At 60.9% G+C, this 15486-nt stretch overlaps 2 protein-coding genes across 4 annotated transcripts in view; both read left to right on the forward strand.

Annotated features, from left to right (window-relative positions):
* Positions 1-10337, forward strand: part of NUP98 (nucleoporin 98 and 96 precursor) — a 35373-nt gene extending 25036 nt beyond the window's left edge. Inside the window, exons 23-33 of the mRNA XM_033052027.1 lie at positions 137-548; positions 1358-1587; positions 1888-2157; positions 3912-4069; positions 4663-4806; positions 6276-6418; positions 6917-7138; positions 7884-8125; positions 8664-8818; positions 9168-9279; positions 9910-10337. Of these exons, the coding sequence (XP_032907918.1) occupies positions 137-548; positions 1358-1587; positions 1888-2157; positions 3912-4069; positions 4663-4806; positions 6276-6418; positions 6917-7138; positions 7884-8125; positions 8664-8818; positions 9168-9279; positions 9910-10121 (2300 nt within the window). The 3' untranslated portion in view covers positions 10122-10337. The remainder of the gene's footprint in view (positions 1-136; positions 549-1357; positions 1588-1887; positions 2158-3911; positions 4070-4662; positions 4807-6275; positions 6419-6916; positions 7139-7883; positions 8126-8663; positions 8819-9167; positions 9280-9909) is intronic.
* A 1230-nt stretch (positions 10338-11567) lies between these two features.
* Positions 11568-14156, forward strand: CHRNA10 (cholinergic receptor nicotinic alpha 10 subunit). 3 transcript variants are annotated; one of them, XM_033052340.1, is made up of 5 exons: positions 11568-11639; positions 11820-11965; positions 12284-12438; positions 12671-13203; positions 13388-14156. In XM_033052340.1, the coding sequence occupies exons 1-5, from the start codon at positions 11579-11581 to the stop codon at positions 13870-13872; spliced, it is 1380 nt and encodes a 459-aa protein (XP_032908231.1). In that variant the 5' UTR covers positions 11568-11578; the 3' UTR covers positions 13873-14156. The 3 variants fall into 3 exon arrangements, with proteins under 3 accessions (XP_032908231.1, XP_032908233.1, XP_032908232.1); XM_033052342.1 differs by having other exon boundaries at positions 12773-13203; XM_033052341.1 differs by having other exon boundaries at positions 12329-12438.
* The last annotated feature ends 1330 nt before the right edge of the window (positions 14157-15486 follow it).

The following is a 15486-nucleotide window of genomic DNA, read 5'->3' on the forward strand; positions in this document are numbered from 1 at the left end:
CTCAGCTCCATGTTCCCATCACACCACCCAGACATTTACCACTGGCTGTTCTGGGAATTCCTGAATTCCTTCCAGGAATGTCCCCTGTGAGGCCGTGCCCTTGCACTGAAACGCTGTCCCTGCTTCTCCCCACCAGTTGCCGGGCTGCTGCAATCCAAGTTTGCCAGTGTCCTTAGCCAGGCAGCAGGAGCAGCTGTGGCAGACACCAAGGCCCCCAGGCCTGTGGGCAGTCCCCCCGCTGGAGCCCTGTGGTCCCCGCTGGCCTCGGCGTTCGCGGTGCCCGCGGCGCTGCCCGAGGTGCCGGTGAGGACGGTCGGGGCGCGCCGGCAGCGCGGGCTCGTCCCTCTGGAGAGATCCATCACCTACGGCAAGGGGAAGCTCCTGATGGACATGGGGCTCTTCATGGGCCGCTCGTTCCGCGTGGGCTGGGGACCCAACTGGACGCTGGTGAACTGTGGGGATCAGCTGAGCGGCTGCAGTGACGTGGAGGATGCTCAGTTGGAGCCCGTGGAATACGGATTCCTGCCGACTCCCGCCGCTCCCAAATCGTGAGTAGTGCTTTCCCTCGGGGTGGGGAGGGTGGGACACCCCCGCTCTTCATGGCTGGAGAATCCTGCCTGCAGGTCACTGTTCCTTCTGACCTGCAGGAGTGGTGCAGAATGGTGTTAGCCATGGAGATCTCCTTCATGGCCCTTCTCCACAGAAGTATCTGTCAAATCCTGGAACAGCTTAGTAAGAGGATTTTTGGGATTTTTTTACCAGAAGTAGTGCTGTCACCCAGCACAAGATTAAATAGAAAGTTCAAAGTTTTTGTCCAGAAAGCTTCCAGTCTCTTGATTCTCCCTGAGGACATCTACCCTACCTGAGGAGGTTCTTGTTCAGCTCCTCAGTTCAGACACCTTCACACTGCCTGTGCACACAGCACACATGGGCCTTTAGGGGCTGCATACCTGAACTAGACTGGAATGCAGCCCAGTCCCACCATTCCAGTGCTCAGAAAGCTTGGCTGGATGTTGTCCAGCAGATGTGAAGTGCTGAGGAATGAGCTGGGGGAAGGTGTGCTTGCTGCCTCTGGAGGGCTCAGTGAGTCACAGTTTGTTTACCAAATCACAGAAGGTTTGGATTCTGCTTGAAGACCATCTTGTTCCAACCCACTGCTGTAGCCAGGGACACCTTCCATTACCTCAGGTTGTTCAGGGTCCCAAAGCCTGGCTCCAAATCCCAGACCAGGATCTTCATGCCTTGGGTCTTGTTTTGGTGTCGTGTTAATTAGGACAAGCTGCAGGATAAGCTGCTCCACCTGCATGGAGAGCATGCAGAATGTTTGCTACCTGGTCTGTCTGCTCTTTTCCTCCAGACTCACAGAATCTCCTTTCAAAGTTCATGTGGAAAAGCTGAGCCTGGAGCAATGGAAGATGGACAGAGACAAGGAGCTGTATCTCACCCCTCTGGAGATAAAGCTGAAGCACACCACTGTCCATATGGATGAGCCTTGTCCTCTCCTGGCCCCCAACCCTGGAGTCTCTGCTATCCATGACTATGCTGACTGGGCCAGGAAAGCCTCTGAGGATCCCACTATGGCAGAGAGTGAGTGTGCAATGGTTCAGGCTGGAAAAACCCTCCCAGCCCAGGCAGTCCCAGCTGTCCCCATGGCCACCTTGTCACCCTGAGTGCCACCTACAGGGATGGGCACTGCAAACCTCCCTGGGCAGCCCCTGCCAAACACGGTGGGGACAGGGACCCCTCCAGAGTGGGGACAGGGAACTCTCCAGGGTGGGGACAGGGAACCCTCCAGGGTGGGGACAGGGACCCCTCCAGAGTTCCCCTCAGCTGAGCCCCTCTGAGCTCTGTGCTCGCACTCCTGATGCTGTGTGTGTGTCCCCACAGCCGTGGTGAAGCACTGGTGCTTGGCCTGGACGCTGTGTGAGGCCATCTGGGGCAAGCTGAAGGAGCTGGAGGCCAGCCTGGAGGAGCCCAGCGAGTACGCGCTGGCCCTGGAGCGCCGCCGGGCGTTCTCGCGCTGGCTGTCGGAGACGGCGGCCGCGCGCATCGAGGACGAGGTGGCGCTGGCCCGGCACGGCAGCCACGTGGAGGCTGTGTTCAGCTGCCTCACAGGGAAAAGGATTGGTGAGGCCTGCAGGCTGGCACAGCAGGCAGGTGAGCACCCCAGGGGGCTGGGCTGGGCACTGCCAGGCTCCCCAGGGAATGGGCACAGCCCCGAGGCTGCCAGGGATGCCCAGGCTGGGATTTTTAGGGGGCTGGGCAGGGCAGGGCTGGGACTGGGTGATCCCTGGGGGTCCCTTCCCACCCAGGATAGTCTGGGATTCTGTAAGGTTCCTAAATCACAGTTTTTGTGTAGAGGAGAAAGGGCATGCACAAAGAGAGTTTAAACTTAGGGAGCTCACAGTTGCTGGCTGCTCAGTGTGTGGAATGTTCCCATGTCAGTGACCACATGGAATGGGCTGTGTTGGAAGGAACTTCACGGCCCATCCAGTCCCACCCCCTGCCATGGGCAGAGACTCCTTCCACTATCCCAGCTTGCTCCAAGCCTGGTCCAAGCTGGCCTTGAAGACTGGGCAGGGGCTGCTGCTGGACTCCCTGGTGCCCTTCCCTCTAGCTCTGTCAGCTACCCTCAGTTAGGAACTGCTGCTGGGTGTGTGTTTGAAACTGGAAGTTTTTGTAGTCACTCCTTCGAATTTTTAATGTATGATCTTTTAAATTGAGCTTCTGTTCAGACACTTTATATTTGGGTTAAAAACATGTACCGTAATTTCACGATTATAAGCCGCACCATTTTGACTAAAATTTTGGTCCAAACCCAAAGTGCAGCTTATAATCAGGTGTGGCTTATATATGGACAAAGAACAAAAAGTTGCTGTTTTAGTTTGGAGGACAGGTGTCTGCTGAGAAAGGCAGGAGCTTCTCTTTGAAATGGAGAATGGAAACCCCCTCTCTCCAAATTATTATAATTTTGAAATCAAGGGGCTCTCAGGCAAAGATATGGGAATTAGGAATAACAGTTCTTTACTAGGGAAATTAAAATAGAAATACAGCACTACAAAGAACAAACCCCAAACCCTGACACAGTCAGAGTACAGCCTGACACCCGTCAGGCAGGGTGTTGGCAGCAGTCCCATCCCATGGTGGCTGCATCCTCCTGCAGTGACAGATGTGGCTCAGTTGGAGCAGTGCTCCTGTACAAGGTGCAGTTTCCCTCCGGAGCTCCAGTGGGGATGTGGAGAAATCGGTTTTCCACTGGAGTCCAGTGGAGAAAGGGGCTCCCTTAGTGTCCCAAACCCTCTGTTTTTATCTTGGTGAGAAATGTTGGGCTCTTCCCCCTGGCTGGAGCAACTCCCAATGGGATGCAGTAATTTTATCAGTCCCACAGTGGGACTCAATGGCCATGAGCAGAAAATGACTGGCTGGAGGAAGGATGGGTTGTGAAAAGATAAAGAACAATGCCCTGCCTGGTTTCAATGGATGCCCATTAGCAGAATATCTCCCAGAGAGATCAGGATCACTGCCCCACCCTCAGCAGATGGTGATAGAACAGATACCTTTTATCACACTCTGTACTGTAACATGCAGCTTATAATCAGGTGCAGCTTATGTATGGACAAAGAATGAAAAGTTGCCGACACCGGGAAGTGCGGCTTATACTCAGTGCAGCTTATAATCATGAAATTACTGTGTTTTCAGAGCCTTATGGCAGGTTTACCCCTGTCTGTTATTCTGGGTGTTTATGGAGTGGTTTATTTCATAAGAAATATTGGAGTTGTGGCCAGTGGATGGGGCCTGGAGCAGCTGACCTCGTGGAAGGTGTCCCTGCCCGTGGGAATGGGAACGGGCTGGGTTTTAGGATCCCTGCCCAGCCAAGCCCTGTGGCAGCTGAGCTCTGGCTGTCCCCACAGGTGACCACCGGCTGGCGCTGCTGCTGTCGCAGCTGGCCGGGAGCCAGCCCGTGCGGGACCTGCTGACCCTGCAGCTCGTGGACTGGCACCGCCTGCACAGCGACCGCTTCATGCAGGAGGAGCGGCTGCGCCTGTTCGCGCTGCTGGCCGGGAAGCCGGTAAGGGTGGGGCTGGGCTGCCCCTCGCAGCTGCCAGCAGAGATCAGCCACAGACACCAGAGGGACATGTCCAAAAGGACACAGAGAATCCTCTTTGCTTTATTCCAATAAAGGGAGAGGCCATGGGGCATCCCCTGGGCTCTCTCAGATTTTTGGAGGCCTCACCTCCCTTTTTATCCCAATTTCCCATCTGCATTTCCCTCTCTCTGTTCCCATTGCTGAGGTACTTGAGAGGCACAGACTTCCCAAACACTGACACCTGAGATTGCCCTCTAATGTACAACCCTCCCTTTTCATTTTTAATTCTTATGGAATTCATGGTTTTACCCTTTGCTTCTTTCATCTTTCAATACCCAGTTTCATTTCTCAGCAAACCTACAGTTTGTTTGGAAAGGCAAATATCTTTCCCATTCATCAATCAGTGGAGCCCATCCCATTGTTTCTTTTCTCTCAGTGCTGGTTTTATCCACCAGCAGACCCACAGCTCGTTTGTACAGACAAATCCCTCATTCCTGGCAGGGAGGGGAGGGGAGGGGGCTGCCCTGCCCGTGGCACCCAGCAGGTGTGGCTGAGCAGGGTCTGTGTGGCTCCAGGTGTGGCAGCTCTCCGAGAGGATCAGTGTCAACGTGTGCTCGCTGCTGGACTGGAAGCGCTGCGTGGCCGTGCACCTGTGGTACCTGCTGCCCCCCACGGCCTCCATCTCCAGGGCTCTGGCCATGTACGAGGCAGCCTTCCAGGTGGGTCACTCCTGGGAGCAGCCAGCAATTCTGAGTGGGGGACTGAGTACAGGATGAGCAGGAATGGCTCCCAGTGCCAGAGGGCAGGGCTGGGTGGGATCCTGGGCAGGAATTGTTCCCTGGCAGGGTGGGCAGGGCTGGCACAGGGTGCCCAGAGCAGCTGTGGCTGCCCCTGGATCCCTGGAATGTTCAGTTCCAGGCTGGACACTGGGGCTGGAGCAGCCTGGGACAGTGGGAGGTGTCCCTGTGTTAGGGGGTGGGACTGGATCTTTTCCAACCCAAATTATTCTGTGATAGTACAGAATCATACATTCTGTGAAAAAAACCATTTTTGGAGTGTTTCCAGGTCTTGTCCAGCTGACAACTGGACAAAATTAGGAAGAGGGACAGCGGTCAGCAGCAGGAAAGCCCTTTTTAGCTAGGCAGCCTGTTTAACAACTGGAGCCATTCATCCTCAGCTGCCTTGTCCAGCAGCCCACAGTGCCCCACACCCTGTGATCCCCTTCAGCTCCCCAGACACTGTCCCACACCCCTGTGCACCCCTCAGCTCCCCAGACACTGTCCCACACCCCTGTGCACCCCTCAGCTCCCCAGACACTGTCCCACACCCCTGTGCACCCCTCAGCTCCCCAGACACTGTCCCACACCCCTGTGCACCCCTCAGCTCCCCAGACACTGTCCCACACCCCTGTGCACCCCTCAGCCCCCCAGACACTGTCCCACACCCCTGTGCACCCCTCAGCCCCCCAGACACTGTCCCACACCCCTGTGCACCCCTCAGCCCCCCAGACACTGTCCCACACCCCTGTGCACCCCTCAGCTCCTGTCCCACACCCTTGGGGCTCCATGCATTATGCAGAGCCCTGTGTGTTGCTGCAGAACTCTCAGCTCTGTGTGCAGCAGGACAAAAGGTTCTGCTGAAAAACATGTTTAATCATTTAACCAAAGCCAGCTCAGCCCTCCCTCAAGGCAGCCTGAGCACAGCAGCAGGTCTGGGAACTTGTCCCTGATGTTTGCTTCAGTATTTGGTGTGCACAGTGTTGAGCACTTTGGAATACCCAGCTGTTCTCAGTGCAAGCTCTCAGTTGATTGTTCTGACTCAGTGTGCCCAGTGCTGCTGGTGGCTGCCAGACCCTGCTTAGCTAAGAAAGAAGGCTCATGGGGATGCACCCCTTCATTCCATCTAGGCCTGCATGGTTTATAGCTATAAAATCCTTGGGGAGTACAGGGTGTGTGGGAGAGCTGGCTCTACCTCCAGGCAGCGGTTTTTAAGAGCTCAGTGTGAGACATGAGCCTGCCCAAGCATTTTGGGGTCAGGTTTTTCATGTTGGTCCATAGTTCTGGGGAGGTTCCAATTGCATGTGCAGTTGTTTGCACCTTCTTTGGAGCAGAAAGAGTCTGCTGAGCTGTGGAGTTCAGTTTTGTTCACAATATCGTCTTTAAACTTACTGCTAAAACTCTCTCCCTAGAACACCTCAGAGTGTGAAAAATACGCCTGCTGCCCTCTGCCTCCTTACCTGGAAGATTCTGGGTGTGTCATTGAAGAAGATGACAATGGAGGAAGGCCCCTGAGAGATGTCTGCTTCCACTTGTTAAAGCTCTACAGTGACAGGCAAGTGGGCAAAGAGTTCAGTAAGTATTTAGAAAAATCATGATCAGTCAGTGACTTCCTGAGCTCACCAACCAGGGGTATGAAGTCAGGCTGAACCACTTAGAGCAGTCTGAAGTCAGCCCCACACCTGACAGAATCAGTGCCCCTGACAGAGGGTGGTGTCACACCTGGGCATGGTAGAGATGGGGAGCCTCCAGCTTTGGGGCACATTTGTGGAGTTTCAGGTGCTTTCTGTGTCTGAAGAGTCCAGGAAGGCTTCTCTGTAGCTGCCTTTTCTGAAGGCAGTGAGAAATCTGCATAGAGAGGAAAAGGGGTGCTGGTCTGGGTACAGACTCATAAGAATTTTAGCAGTAAATACTGTTATTTTTCTTCTTAAAAAAGAAAACCAAACCCCCACACAGATGTAAATCACACACTGGAGGTGTGTGAAGGGAGGAGATGGAGTTGGATTTTGTGGGCACTGTCAGCTCTTTGAGTTAGCAGAGCTTTCCTCTGCAGGTCCTATGAGCTGGACCAGCTGCTGGATCCCAGGAGTGTGACCTCGGACCCGCTGGATTTCCGCCTCAGCTGGCACCTGTGGGAGGTGCTGCGGGCCCTGAACTACTGCCACCTGTCCCAGCAGAGCTGGGGGGTGCTCAACAGCAGCTATGCTGCCCAGCTGGAGAGCGAGGGGCTCTGGGAGTGGGCCGTGTTCGTGATGCTGCACGAGCCTGACGCGCAGTGAGTGACCTGAGGGGCTGTCCTGGACAGGCTGTGGGTGACCTGAGGGACTGTCCTGGGGCTGGGCAGGCTGTGTGGGACTGTCCTGGGGCTGGGCAGGCTGTGGGTGACCTGAGGGACTGTCCTGGGGCTGGGCAGGCTGTGTGGGACTGTCCTGGGGCTGGGCAGGCTGTGGGTGACCTGAGGGACTGTCCTGGGGCTGGGCAGGCTGGGAGTGACCTGAGGGACTGTCCTGGGCATGGACAGGCTGTGTGGGACTGTCCTGGGGCTGGGCAGGCTGTGTGGGACCTGAGGGGCTGTCCTGGGCATGGACACACAGTGAGTGACCTGAGGGTCTCTGTCCATGAGCAGGATGCCATGCTCCCCTCTCTCTGTCCATGGGCAGGATGCCATGCTCCCCTCTCTCTCTCTGTCCATGAGCAGGATGCCATGCTCCCCTCTCTCTGTCCATGAGCAGGATGCCATGCTCCCCTCTCTCTGTCCATGGGCAGGATGCCATGCTCCCCTCTCTCTCTCTATCCATGAGCAGGATGCCATGCTCCCCTCTCTCTGTCCATGAGCAGGATGCCATGCTCCCCTCTCTCTGTCCATGAGCAGGGTGCCATGCTCCCCTCTCTCTGTCCATGAGCAGGGTGCCATGCTCCTCTCTCTCTCTCTGTCCATGGGCAGGATGCCATGCTCCCCTCTCTCTCTCTGTCCCTGGGCAGGATGCCATGCTCCCCTCTCTCTCCCTCTCTCTCCCCAGTATCCGTGAGCAGGCCGTGCGGGAGCTGCTGAGCCGGCACTGTGCCCTGGCTGACACCCCCGAGTCCTGGGCCAAGGAGACTTTCCTGACACAGCGCCTCTGCGTCCCCCCACACTGGATCCACGAGGCCAAGGCGGTGCGGGCCAGGATGGAGGGGGACAAGCACAAAGAGGCCCTTTTCCTGTTCAAGGCTGGCCACTGGAACCAGTGCCACAAGCTGGTTGTCAGGCACTTGGCCTCAGGTGGGTCTTGCTGCTCCTCTCGTGTCCTGTCCTTTGAGCAGCGCACGAAGGCGTGGCAGGAGCAGGGGTGGGGTCCCAGGGCTGGAGCCCCTCTGCTCTGGAGCCAGGCTGGGAGCACTGGGGGGGTTCATCTGGACAGGAGATGGCTCTGGGGAGAGCTCAGAGCCCCTTCCAGGGCCTAAAGGTGCTCCAGGAGAGCTGGAGAGGGACTGGGGACAAGTGGCCAGGGGTGGGACTGGATGATATTTAAGGTCCCTACCAGCCAAAACCAGCAGTGACTCCATGATTGCAAGCCATGGGGTGGCCAGTGAAGGGATCAGGCTGGGTTTGGAGCCGCAGAGTTAGCACAGAGGGGCTGGCAGTTCCAAAGCAGATGTCCCTGGATACCTGGCGTGGTGCTTTTCCTGGGCAAACAGGGGAGCAGGGCAGTGCTTTCCCTGCTGCACAGCCCTGCCTTCCTGGAGCACAGGGGCCTCTGTTCCCTGATCTGAGGGTGTCCCTGCTCTGGGACTCTGTCCCTAAGTCCTGTTCTCTCCAGATGCAATTATCAATGAGAACTACAAGTACCTGAAGGGATTCCTGGAAGACCTGGCACCTCCGGAGCGCAGCGCGCTCATCCAGGACTGGGAGCTGGCAGGGCTGGTCTACCTCGACTACATCCGTGTGAATGAGATGCTGGACAGGATTCAGCAGGTGGGGGAGCTGCCTTCCTGTGCTTGGGGAGCTGAGTCTGCATGGCACCTGACTGCTGAGGGTGCTTCTCTTGGGCAGATGCTCCAAACAGAGCATGGGGCATCTCTAGAACTGGGCTTTGCTGTCTGCTGTCACAGCAAGGGGTGCCCTGCAGAGCTCTGGGTGTGTGACAGTGACAAGTGAAAGGGACAGCACAAACCCAGCAGTCACTGTGTCCATTCCCCCAAATTCCTGTCCAGGCTTCCCCTTTGCCTGCTCTGGTGTTCCTCCAGGCAGGTTTTGGTGTCACCTGGTGGGTGGGTTTGGCTGTGGCTGTGCTGCCTTGGAGCTGACCCCTGTGTGCTTCCAGCTGGACGTTTCCACCTACGAGCTGGAGCGGTTACACACCAAAGTGACGTCCCTGTGCAACAGGATAGAGCAGCTGCGGTGCCACAACGCCAAGGACCGCCTGGCTCAGTCAGGTACGGTGACATCCCTGTGCAGCAGCTCCCTGGGACAGCCAGCCCCAGCCTGGCTCACAGCTCCAGCCTGGCTCACAGCCCCAGCCTGGCTCACACCTGGGCTGCAGCTGCATCCCAAACTCACAGAACCATTTAGGCTGGAAAAGACCTTTCAGATTGAGTCCAACCATTCCCCAGCACTACCAGGGTCACTACTGACCCCTGTCCCCAAGTGTCACATCCACATGCTGTGCACTCCCTCCAGGGATGGGCACTGCAAACCCCCCTGGGCAGCTGTGCCAGGGCTGCACAGCCCTAACTGAAAAGGGATTTTCTCAATATCCCCCCTGAGCCTGCCCTGGCCCAGCCTGAGGCCGTTCCCTCTCCTCCTGTCCCTGTTCCTGGAGCAGAGCCCGACCCCCCCTCCCTGCCCCTCCTCAGCCACAAGGCCCCCCCGAGCCTCCTTTTCTGAAGGCTGAGCCTCCTCACCCCTTTGGGGGAAGAAATTTTCCCTAATATCCACCCTGAAGCTGCCCTGCACGGCCTGGTGCTGTTTCCTCTCCCGTGGCTGTGCTGAGGGAGGGAGCAGGGATTCCTTCACCCCCCACTGCTGCCCCGCTGGCTCACACAGAACCGTCCCCGCTCTTGCAGACATGGCGAAGCGCGTGGCCAACGTGCTGCGGGTGGTGCTGAGCCTGCAGCAGGGCCCCGAGGCGGGCCCCGAGCCGGCCGAGCCGCGCGTGCCCCTGCGCCTGCTGGCCCCGCACATCGGCCGCCTGCCCATGCCCGAGGACTACGCGCTGGAGGAGCTGCGCGGCCTCACCCAGGCCTACCTGCGCGAGCTGGCCCTGGCCGCGCACTGACCGCCCGCCCGGCCGGGCCCAGCACTGACCCGGGACTGACCCAGCACTGAGCAGGAGCAGCTGGAGCCGGGGCACAGCCGCTCCTCGGGAACGGGCTCTGCTCGCAGCGCGGCTCCTGCCCCAGCGGCGCCGCCCCGTGCGCACAGGAGGTCTTCATGCATGAGGAGTATTGAAAGGTTTTTATCAAAAAAATATAAATAAATGCTCTAGATTATTTTCCTGTCTTTTTGAAAACAATAAATAAAATGTTTATAGTACTCCTATGGGTTCCTTTGCTTTTTAAGGCAGGGTTTGGGTTGGTAGGTGTGTGTGTGTCCTTTGCTGTGTCACCCCAGCGTGGTTGGGTGGGGGAAGCCTGGGAATGTCTGGTACAATCCCAGCTTGCCTTCACTGGTGAGCAGGGTCGGCTCCTTCAGAACCCTGGGAGGAAAAGTCACTCGTGTCCAGGACAGTGTGGGGAACCCAGATAAACCAGATTGTGGCCTTTTGGTACTGAAAGGGGCTCCTGTAAAAGCTGCAGAGGGACTGGGGACAAGGGCAGGGGCATGCCAGGGATCCCAGAGGGGCCAGGGATCCCAGAGGGCAGGGCTGGGTGGGATTCTGGGCAGGAATTGTTCCCTGCCAGGGTGGGCAGGCCCTGGCACAGCTGTGGGTGCCCCCTGGATCCCTGGCAGTGCCCAAGGCCAGGCTGGACACTGGGGCTGGAGCACCTGGGACAGTGGGAGGCGTCCCTGTCCCTGGCTGGTGGCACGTTCAGGTGACACTGGCTGTGTGCAGGGGCTGGGTCACTGTGCAAGCTTCCTTCCATTACTGTAATTGGGCCTGAGCGGCTCCGGCCCGAGCGGGACGGGCTGGGATGAATAATTCACCGCCTGGAAACAAAACCTCCGGCCTCAAAACCGCTCGGCATCTGCCGCCGGGGCTCGGCGTGGGAAAGGTGCCAGGAGGCGCCGGGGGAGAGGAGCCGGCGGCTGCCCGGGTTGAGCTGGGCTGGGGATGGAGCTGGGGATGGAGCTGGGGATGGAGCTGGGGATGCTCCCGCTCCCCGTGCCAGGCGCCGCTGCCCCTCGCTGCTTCATCTCCTGGCTCGTGTTCCTCAGCCTCCCGGGGTTTTCTCCTCACCGAACGGGAGTTATCTGCCCCTTCCTTCCCTTGCTCTTTCCTAAGCGGGGAGCGGGATGTCCCTTGCTCTGCCCGGCAGTCACTCCATTCCCGGGCTGCACCAGCCGCGCTCGGCTCCACCCCGGCCCGGTGTCCCGTGTCCCGGTGTCCCCGGGCCGGGCCAGGGGCTGGGCAGCCCCCAGTGCCTCCCAAACCCATCCCAGAAGGGGCTCGGCCCACCCGGAGCCCACCCCGGCCCTGCCCACCCCGGCCGGGCCCCGCGGGGTCACCCCCCGTGTCCCCCCGCCCGTCCCCGCCTGACGTCACCGCCCCCCCGTGCCCGCACCCGCGGCGGGATGGAGCCCGCAGCTCGCCTGTGCCTCGCCCTCTGCCTCGCCGGAGTCCTCCCGGCCCCGGGTGAGCAGCGGGGCTGGGGGGCACGGAGCCCCCTCCACATCCCCCGGGCACAGGGAATCCCGGGATGGGGGTTCGGGCTGGCGGGGAGGAGGGGTGGGGGTCCCGCCGTGCTCCCCTGTCCCTCCCAGCCGCCGGAGGGTCTCCGCGGCCCCTCCGAGCCCCCGCTCCGGCTCTCCCCAGGCTGCCGAGGAGCGCAGGGCAGGTTCGCCTACAAACTGCTCCACGACCTCTTCGCCAACTACTCCAGCGCCCTGCGACCCGTGGAGGACACGGACCGGGCGCTGAACGTCACCCTCCAGGTCACCTTGTCCCAGATCATCGACATGGTGAGCGCTGGGCACGGCACCGGCACCGGGCACGGCACCGGCACCGGGCACGGCACCGGCACCGCGCTGTGCCCCCGCAGCGGGTCCTGCTCGACCCCGCGCTGCCGCTCTACCCTTGAAACCAGCCCGGAGCCACCCCCAAACCAGCCCAGCCGCCCTCGAGTCACCTCAGACCGCTTTGCAGACAGTCAGGCTGCCCCCCAAAACCAGCACGACCCCCTCGAACCCAGCTCTCGGAGAGGCCACAGTGCTGGGAGCAGAGGGCAGTGGGGTGGCACCGCGGTCCATTCCCCCACGCCCGCCCTCTCCCCTCGGCAGGACGAGAGGAACCAGGTCCTCACCACCTACCTGTGGGTCCGCCAGACCTGGCTGGACGCGCACCTGACCTGGGACAAGGACGAGTACGGCGGCATCGACAGCATCCGCATCCCCAGCAGCTACGTGTGGCGGCCGGACATCATCCTCTACAACAAGTGCGTGGTGCTCGGGCCCCGCTGCTCCCGGAGCCGGGGCCGGCGGGGGCCGGGGGCTGCACGGGGCGCTGCCAGCCTGGGGAGGGAGCGGGAGGGTCCTGGAGCGGGAGATGAGGGGAGATAGGAGGCAGGGGGTGCTGGCAGCAGAGGAGCGTGCCTGGGACTGACCCCTCGCCACCGAGGGGACAGCCAGGGGCTGCAAGTGGCCCCACGGCCACCCCTCCGTGCCCAGCGCGGACGAGCACTTCGGCGGCTCCATGGAGACCAACGTGGTGCTGCGCTCCGATGGGCACATCATGTGGGACTCGCCCGCCATCACCAAGAGCTCCTGCAGGGTGGACGTGTCCTACTTCCCCTTCGACGGGCAGCAGTGCAGCCTCACCTTCGGCTCCTGGACCTACAACGGCAACCAGCTCGACCTCCGCAACCAGCTGGACAGCGGGACACTGACGGACTTCGTGGAGAACGTGGAGTGGGAGGTGCTGGGCATGCCGGCCGCCAGGAACGTCATCACCTACGGCTGCTGCTCCGAGCCCTACCCCGACGTCACCTACACCCTGCTGCTGCGCCGCCGCGCCTCCTTCTACATCTTCAACCTGCTCCTGCCCTGCATCATGGTCTCCTTCCTGGCCCCGCTGGGATTCTACCTGCCGGCCGACTCGGGGGAGAAGGTGTCGCTGGGGGTGACGGTGCTGCTGGCCCTCACCGTGTTCCAGCTGCTGGTGGCCGAGAGCATGCCCCCGTCGGAGAGTGTCCCGCTCATCGGTGAGCCCGGCGGGGACAGGGGCTGTGCCGAGCCTGGGCGGGGGTCGGGGCTGTGGCACGGTGGGGAGGATCCCCTGTGGGGTGCAGGATCCCCTATGGGGTGCAGGATCCCCTGAGGGGTGCAGGGTCCCCTCTGGGGTGCAGGACCCCCCGTGCCCCCTGCCAGTGCCCGCTGCCCCCACAGGGAAGTACTACATCGCCACCATGACCATGATCACGGCCTCCACGGCGCTCACCATCTTCATCATGAACGTGCACCACTGCGGGCCGGGGGCCCGGCCCGTGCCCCCCTGGGCACGCCGGCTCATCCTGCACCACATGGCCCGGCTCTGCTGCGTCTACGAGGTGGGCGAGAGCTGCAAGAGCCCCCGGCGGGCACCGGGCGGGCAGGCGGCCGTGGGGGACGCCGAGGGAGCGGGGGACAGCCCCGGGGAGGGGCAGGTGGGCACGGAGGTGCCGGGCTGTCCCTGGGACCACTGCCTGTGCCACCACGACGCCCTGCTGAGGAACGTGGGGTACATCGCCGGCTGCTTCCGGCGCCACCGCGCCAACCAGCGCCGCACCGGAGAGTGGAAGAAGGTGGCCAAGGTGATGGATCGCTTCTTCATGTGGGTCTTCTTCCTCATGGTCTTCCTCATGAGCGTGCTGGTCCTGGGCAACGCAGCCTGATGGCTCTGCGGAGCCAGCACTGCGAACCCCCAGGGACAGCGGTGGCTGCGGTGCCTTGTGAGGGTGACACAAATGTCCCTGGTCCCCCCCAAATGTCCCTGGTCCCCCCCAAATGTTCCTGGTGCCCCTCAAAGCTGCAGGGCAGGAGCTGCACCATCACTGGGAAGGGGTGCCAGACCTCCAGTGGGACCCCCAGCTGCAGGGCTGAGGGGTCCAGCCCCTGTCTGACTGTACCAGAGTGGGCACCCCCATCCCTCTGTGGCATCCTGCACCTGAGAAATCCATCAAATCGGAAATAAACCGTGGAACTGGAAAGAAAGCGTGTGTCCTGCCCCTGCTGTGAGGGACAAGGGTGCTGGCCTGGTGAGGGTGGCCCTGGGAGGGATGGGGGGACCTGGCTCCTGAGCCTTGGCTGGCAGATGGGGGCTCCCCTCGGGAAGGAGGGCAGGGCTGGGAAGGGAAGGGAAATGATAAACTGGTGGGTGTTGTGATGGGGGAGGCTGTCCTGGGCATAGCAGCCACCAGGGGAGGAGTTTTGGATCTCCAGGGAAGCAAGAAGAGAGGCAGCAGAAATGGAGAGGGATGGCCTTTGGAAGAAGGGGCGGCAAAGCCCAAGGTGACAAAGATGTCCTGATGTCCTACAGGGGGAAAACGAGAAGGGCCAAAGCCACACTAGAACTTAATGTGGCTACTGCTGTGAAGGACGGTAAAAGTACGTCCTATATTACAAATTATACCCCAGGGATTGTTTTTGTGGGTTTTTTTGGTTTGTTTGGTTTTTTTGGGGTTTTTTTTATTGCTTTGCATGGATAAAGGTTGCAGAGCGTGGGTTTGGCAGAGTCAGGTCCTGCCTGACCCAGCCCTGCCCCTCCAGGACAGGGTGCCCGCTGGGCTGGCGAGGGCTGGGGCCGCTGCAGTGGCCGGGCCAGCCCCGGCTGCTCGGCTCGCAGTCGCTGGGCCCCACTGGCCCCGGGCCCGCTCAGCGGCGGCGGGAGCAGCACGGGGGGAGGCGGCGGCTGCACCAGGCTGCCAGGCTGCCCCCGAGCCGGGCACGGAGCTTGCCCAGGGCCCGGCCCGGCTCCCGGCCCCGCGCCCGGCCCGCGGGCAGCGGCTGCGGCCCAGGCTGCGGGGCGGGGGGCAGCGCCGGGCCCCACCACGGGTCGGAGCTGGGCATGCTGAACGCCAGCCCCAGCGAGCTGCTGCTGCTGCTGCTGACCTCTGAGTCCGCGGCCTCGGTGATCACCACGTACTTGGGGATGAACCAGGCCATGGCCTCGCTGCCTTCCAGCTCTGGGGAGCCGCTGCTGCCCTCCGGCTCCAGGGAGCCGCTGCCGCCCTCCAGCTCTGGGGAGCCGCTGCCACCCTCCAGCTCTGGGGAGCCACTGCTGCCCTCCAGCTCCAGGGAGCCACTGCTGCTCCCGCCCGAGGCCTCGGCTTCGGCCTCTTCAGCCGCGCTGCCCGTGCCCGCCTGCGGCCGCTCCTGGCCCCCCAGCAGCCCCGGCTCCGCGGGCAGCTCGGCCTGGGCCGCGCTGCAGTCCCTCTGCATCCTCGGCCCCTGGGCCAGCTGTGCCTCCAGCTCCTCGTGCTGCTCCTCAGAGAGCGCCTGGGAGCCCC

The sequence above is a fragment of the Catharus ustulatus genome, chromosome 2 (genome assembly GCF_009819885.2).
Source record: "Catharus ustulatus isolate bCatUst1 chromosome 2, bCatUst1.pri.v2, whole genome shotgun sequence".
In the NCBI taxonomy this organism is placed as follows: domain Eukaryota; kingdom Metazoa; phylum Chordata; class Aves; order Passeriformes; family Turdidae; genus Catharus; species Catharus ustulatus.

Coding starts and splice junctions, on each gene's coding strand:
- CHRNA10 (XM_033052340.1), top strand. CDS start 11,579: ATGGAGCCCGCAGCTCGCCTGTGCCTCGCCCTCTGCCTCGCCGGAGTC. Junction 11,966..12,283: donor TGTCCCAGATCATCGACATG/GTGAGCGCTGGG, acceptor TCCCCTCGGCAG/GACGAGAGGAACCAGGTCCT. Junction 12,439..12,670: donor GACATCATCCTCTACAACAA/GTGCGTGGTGCT, acceptor CTCCGTGCCCAG/CGCGGACGAGCACTTCGGCG.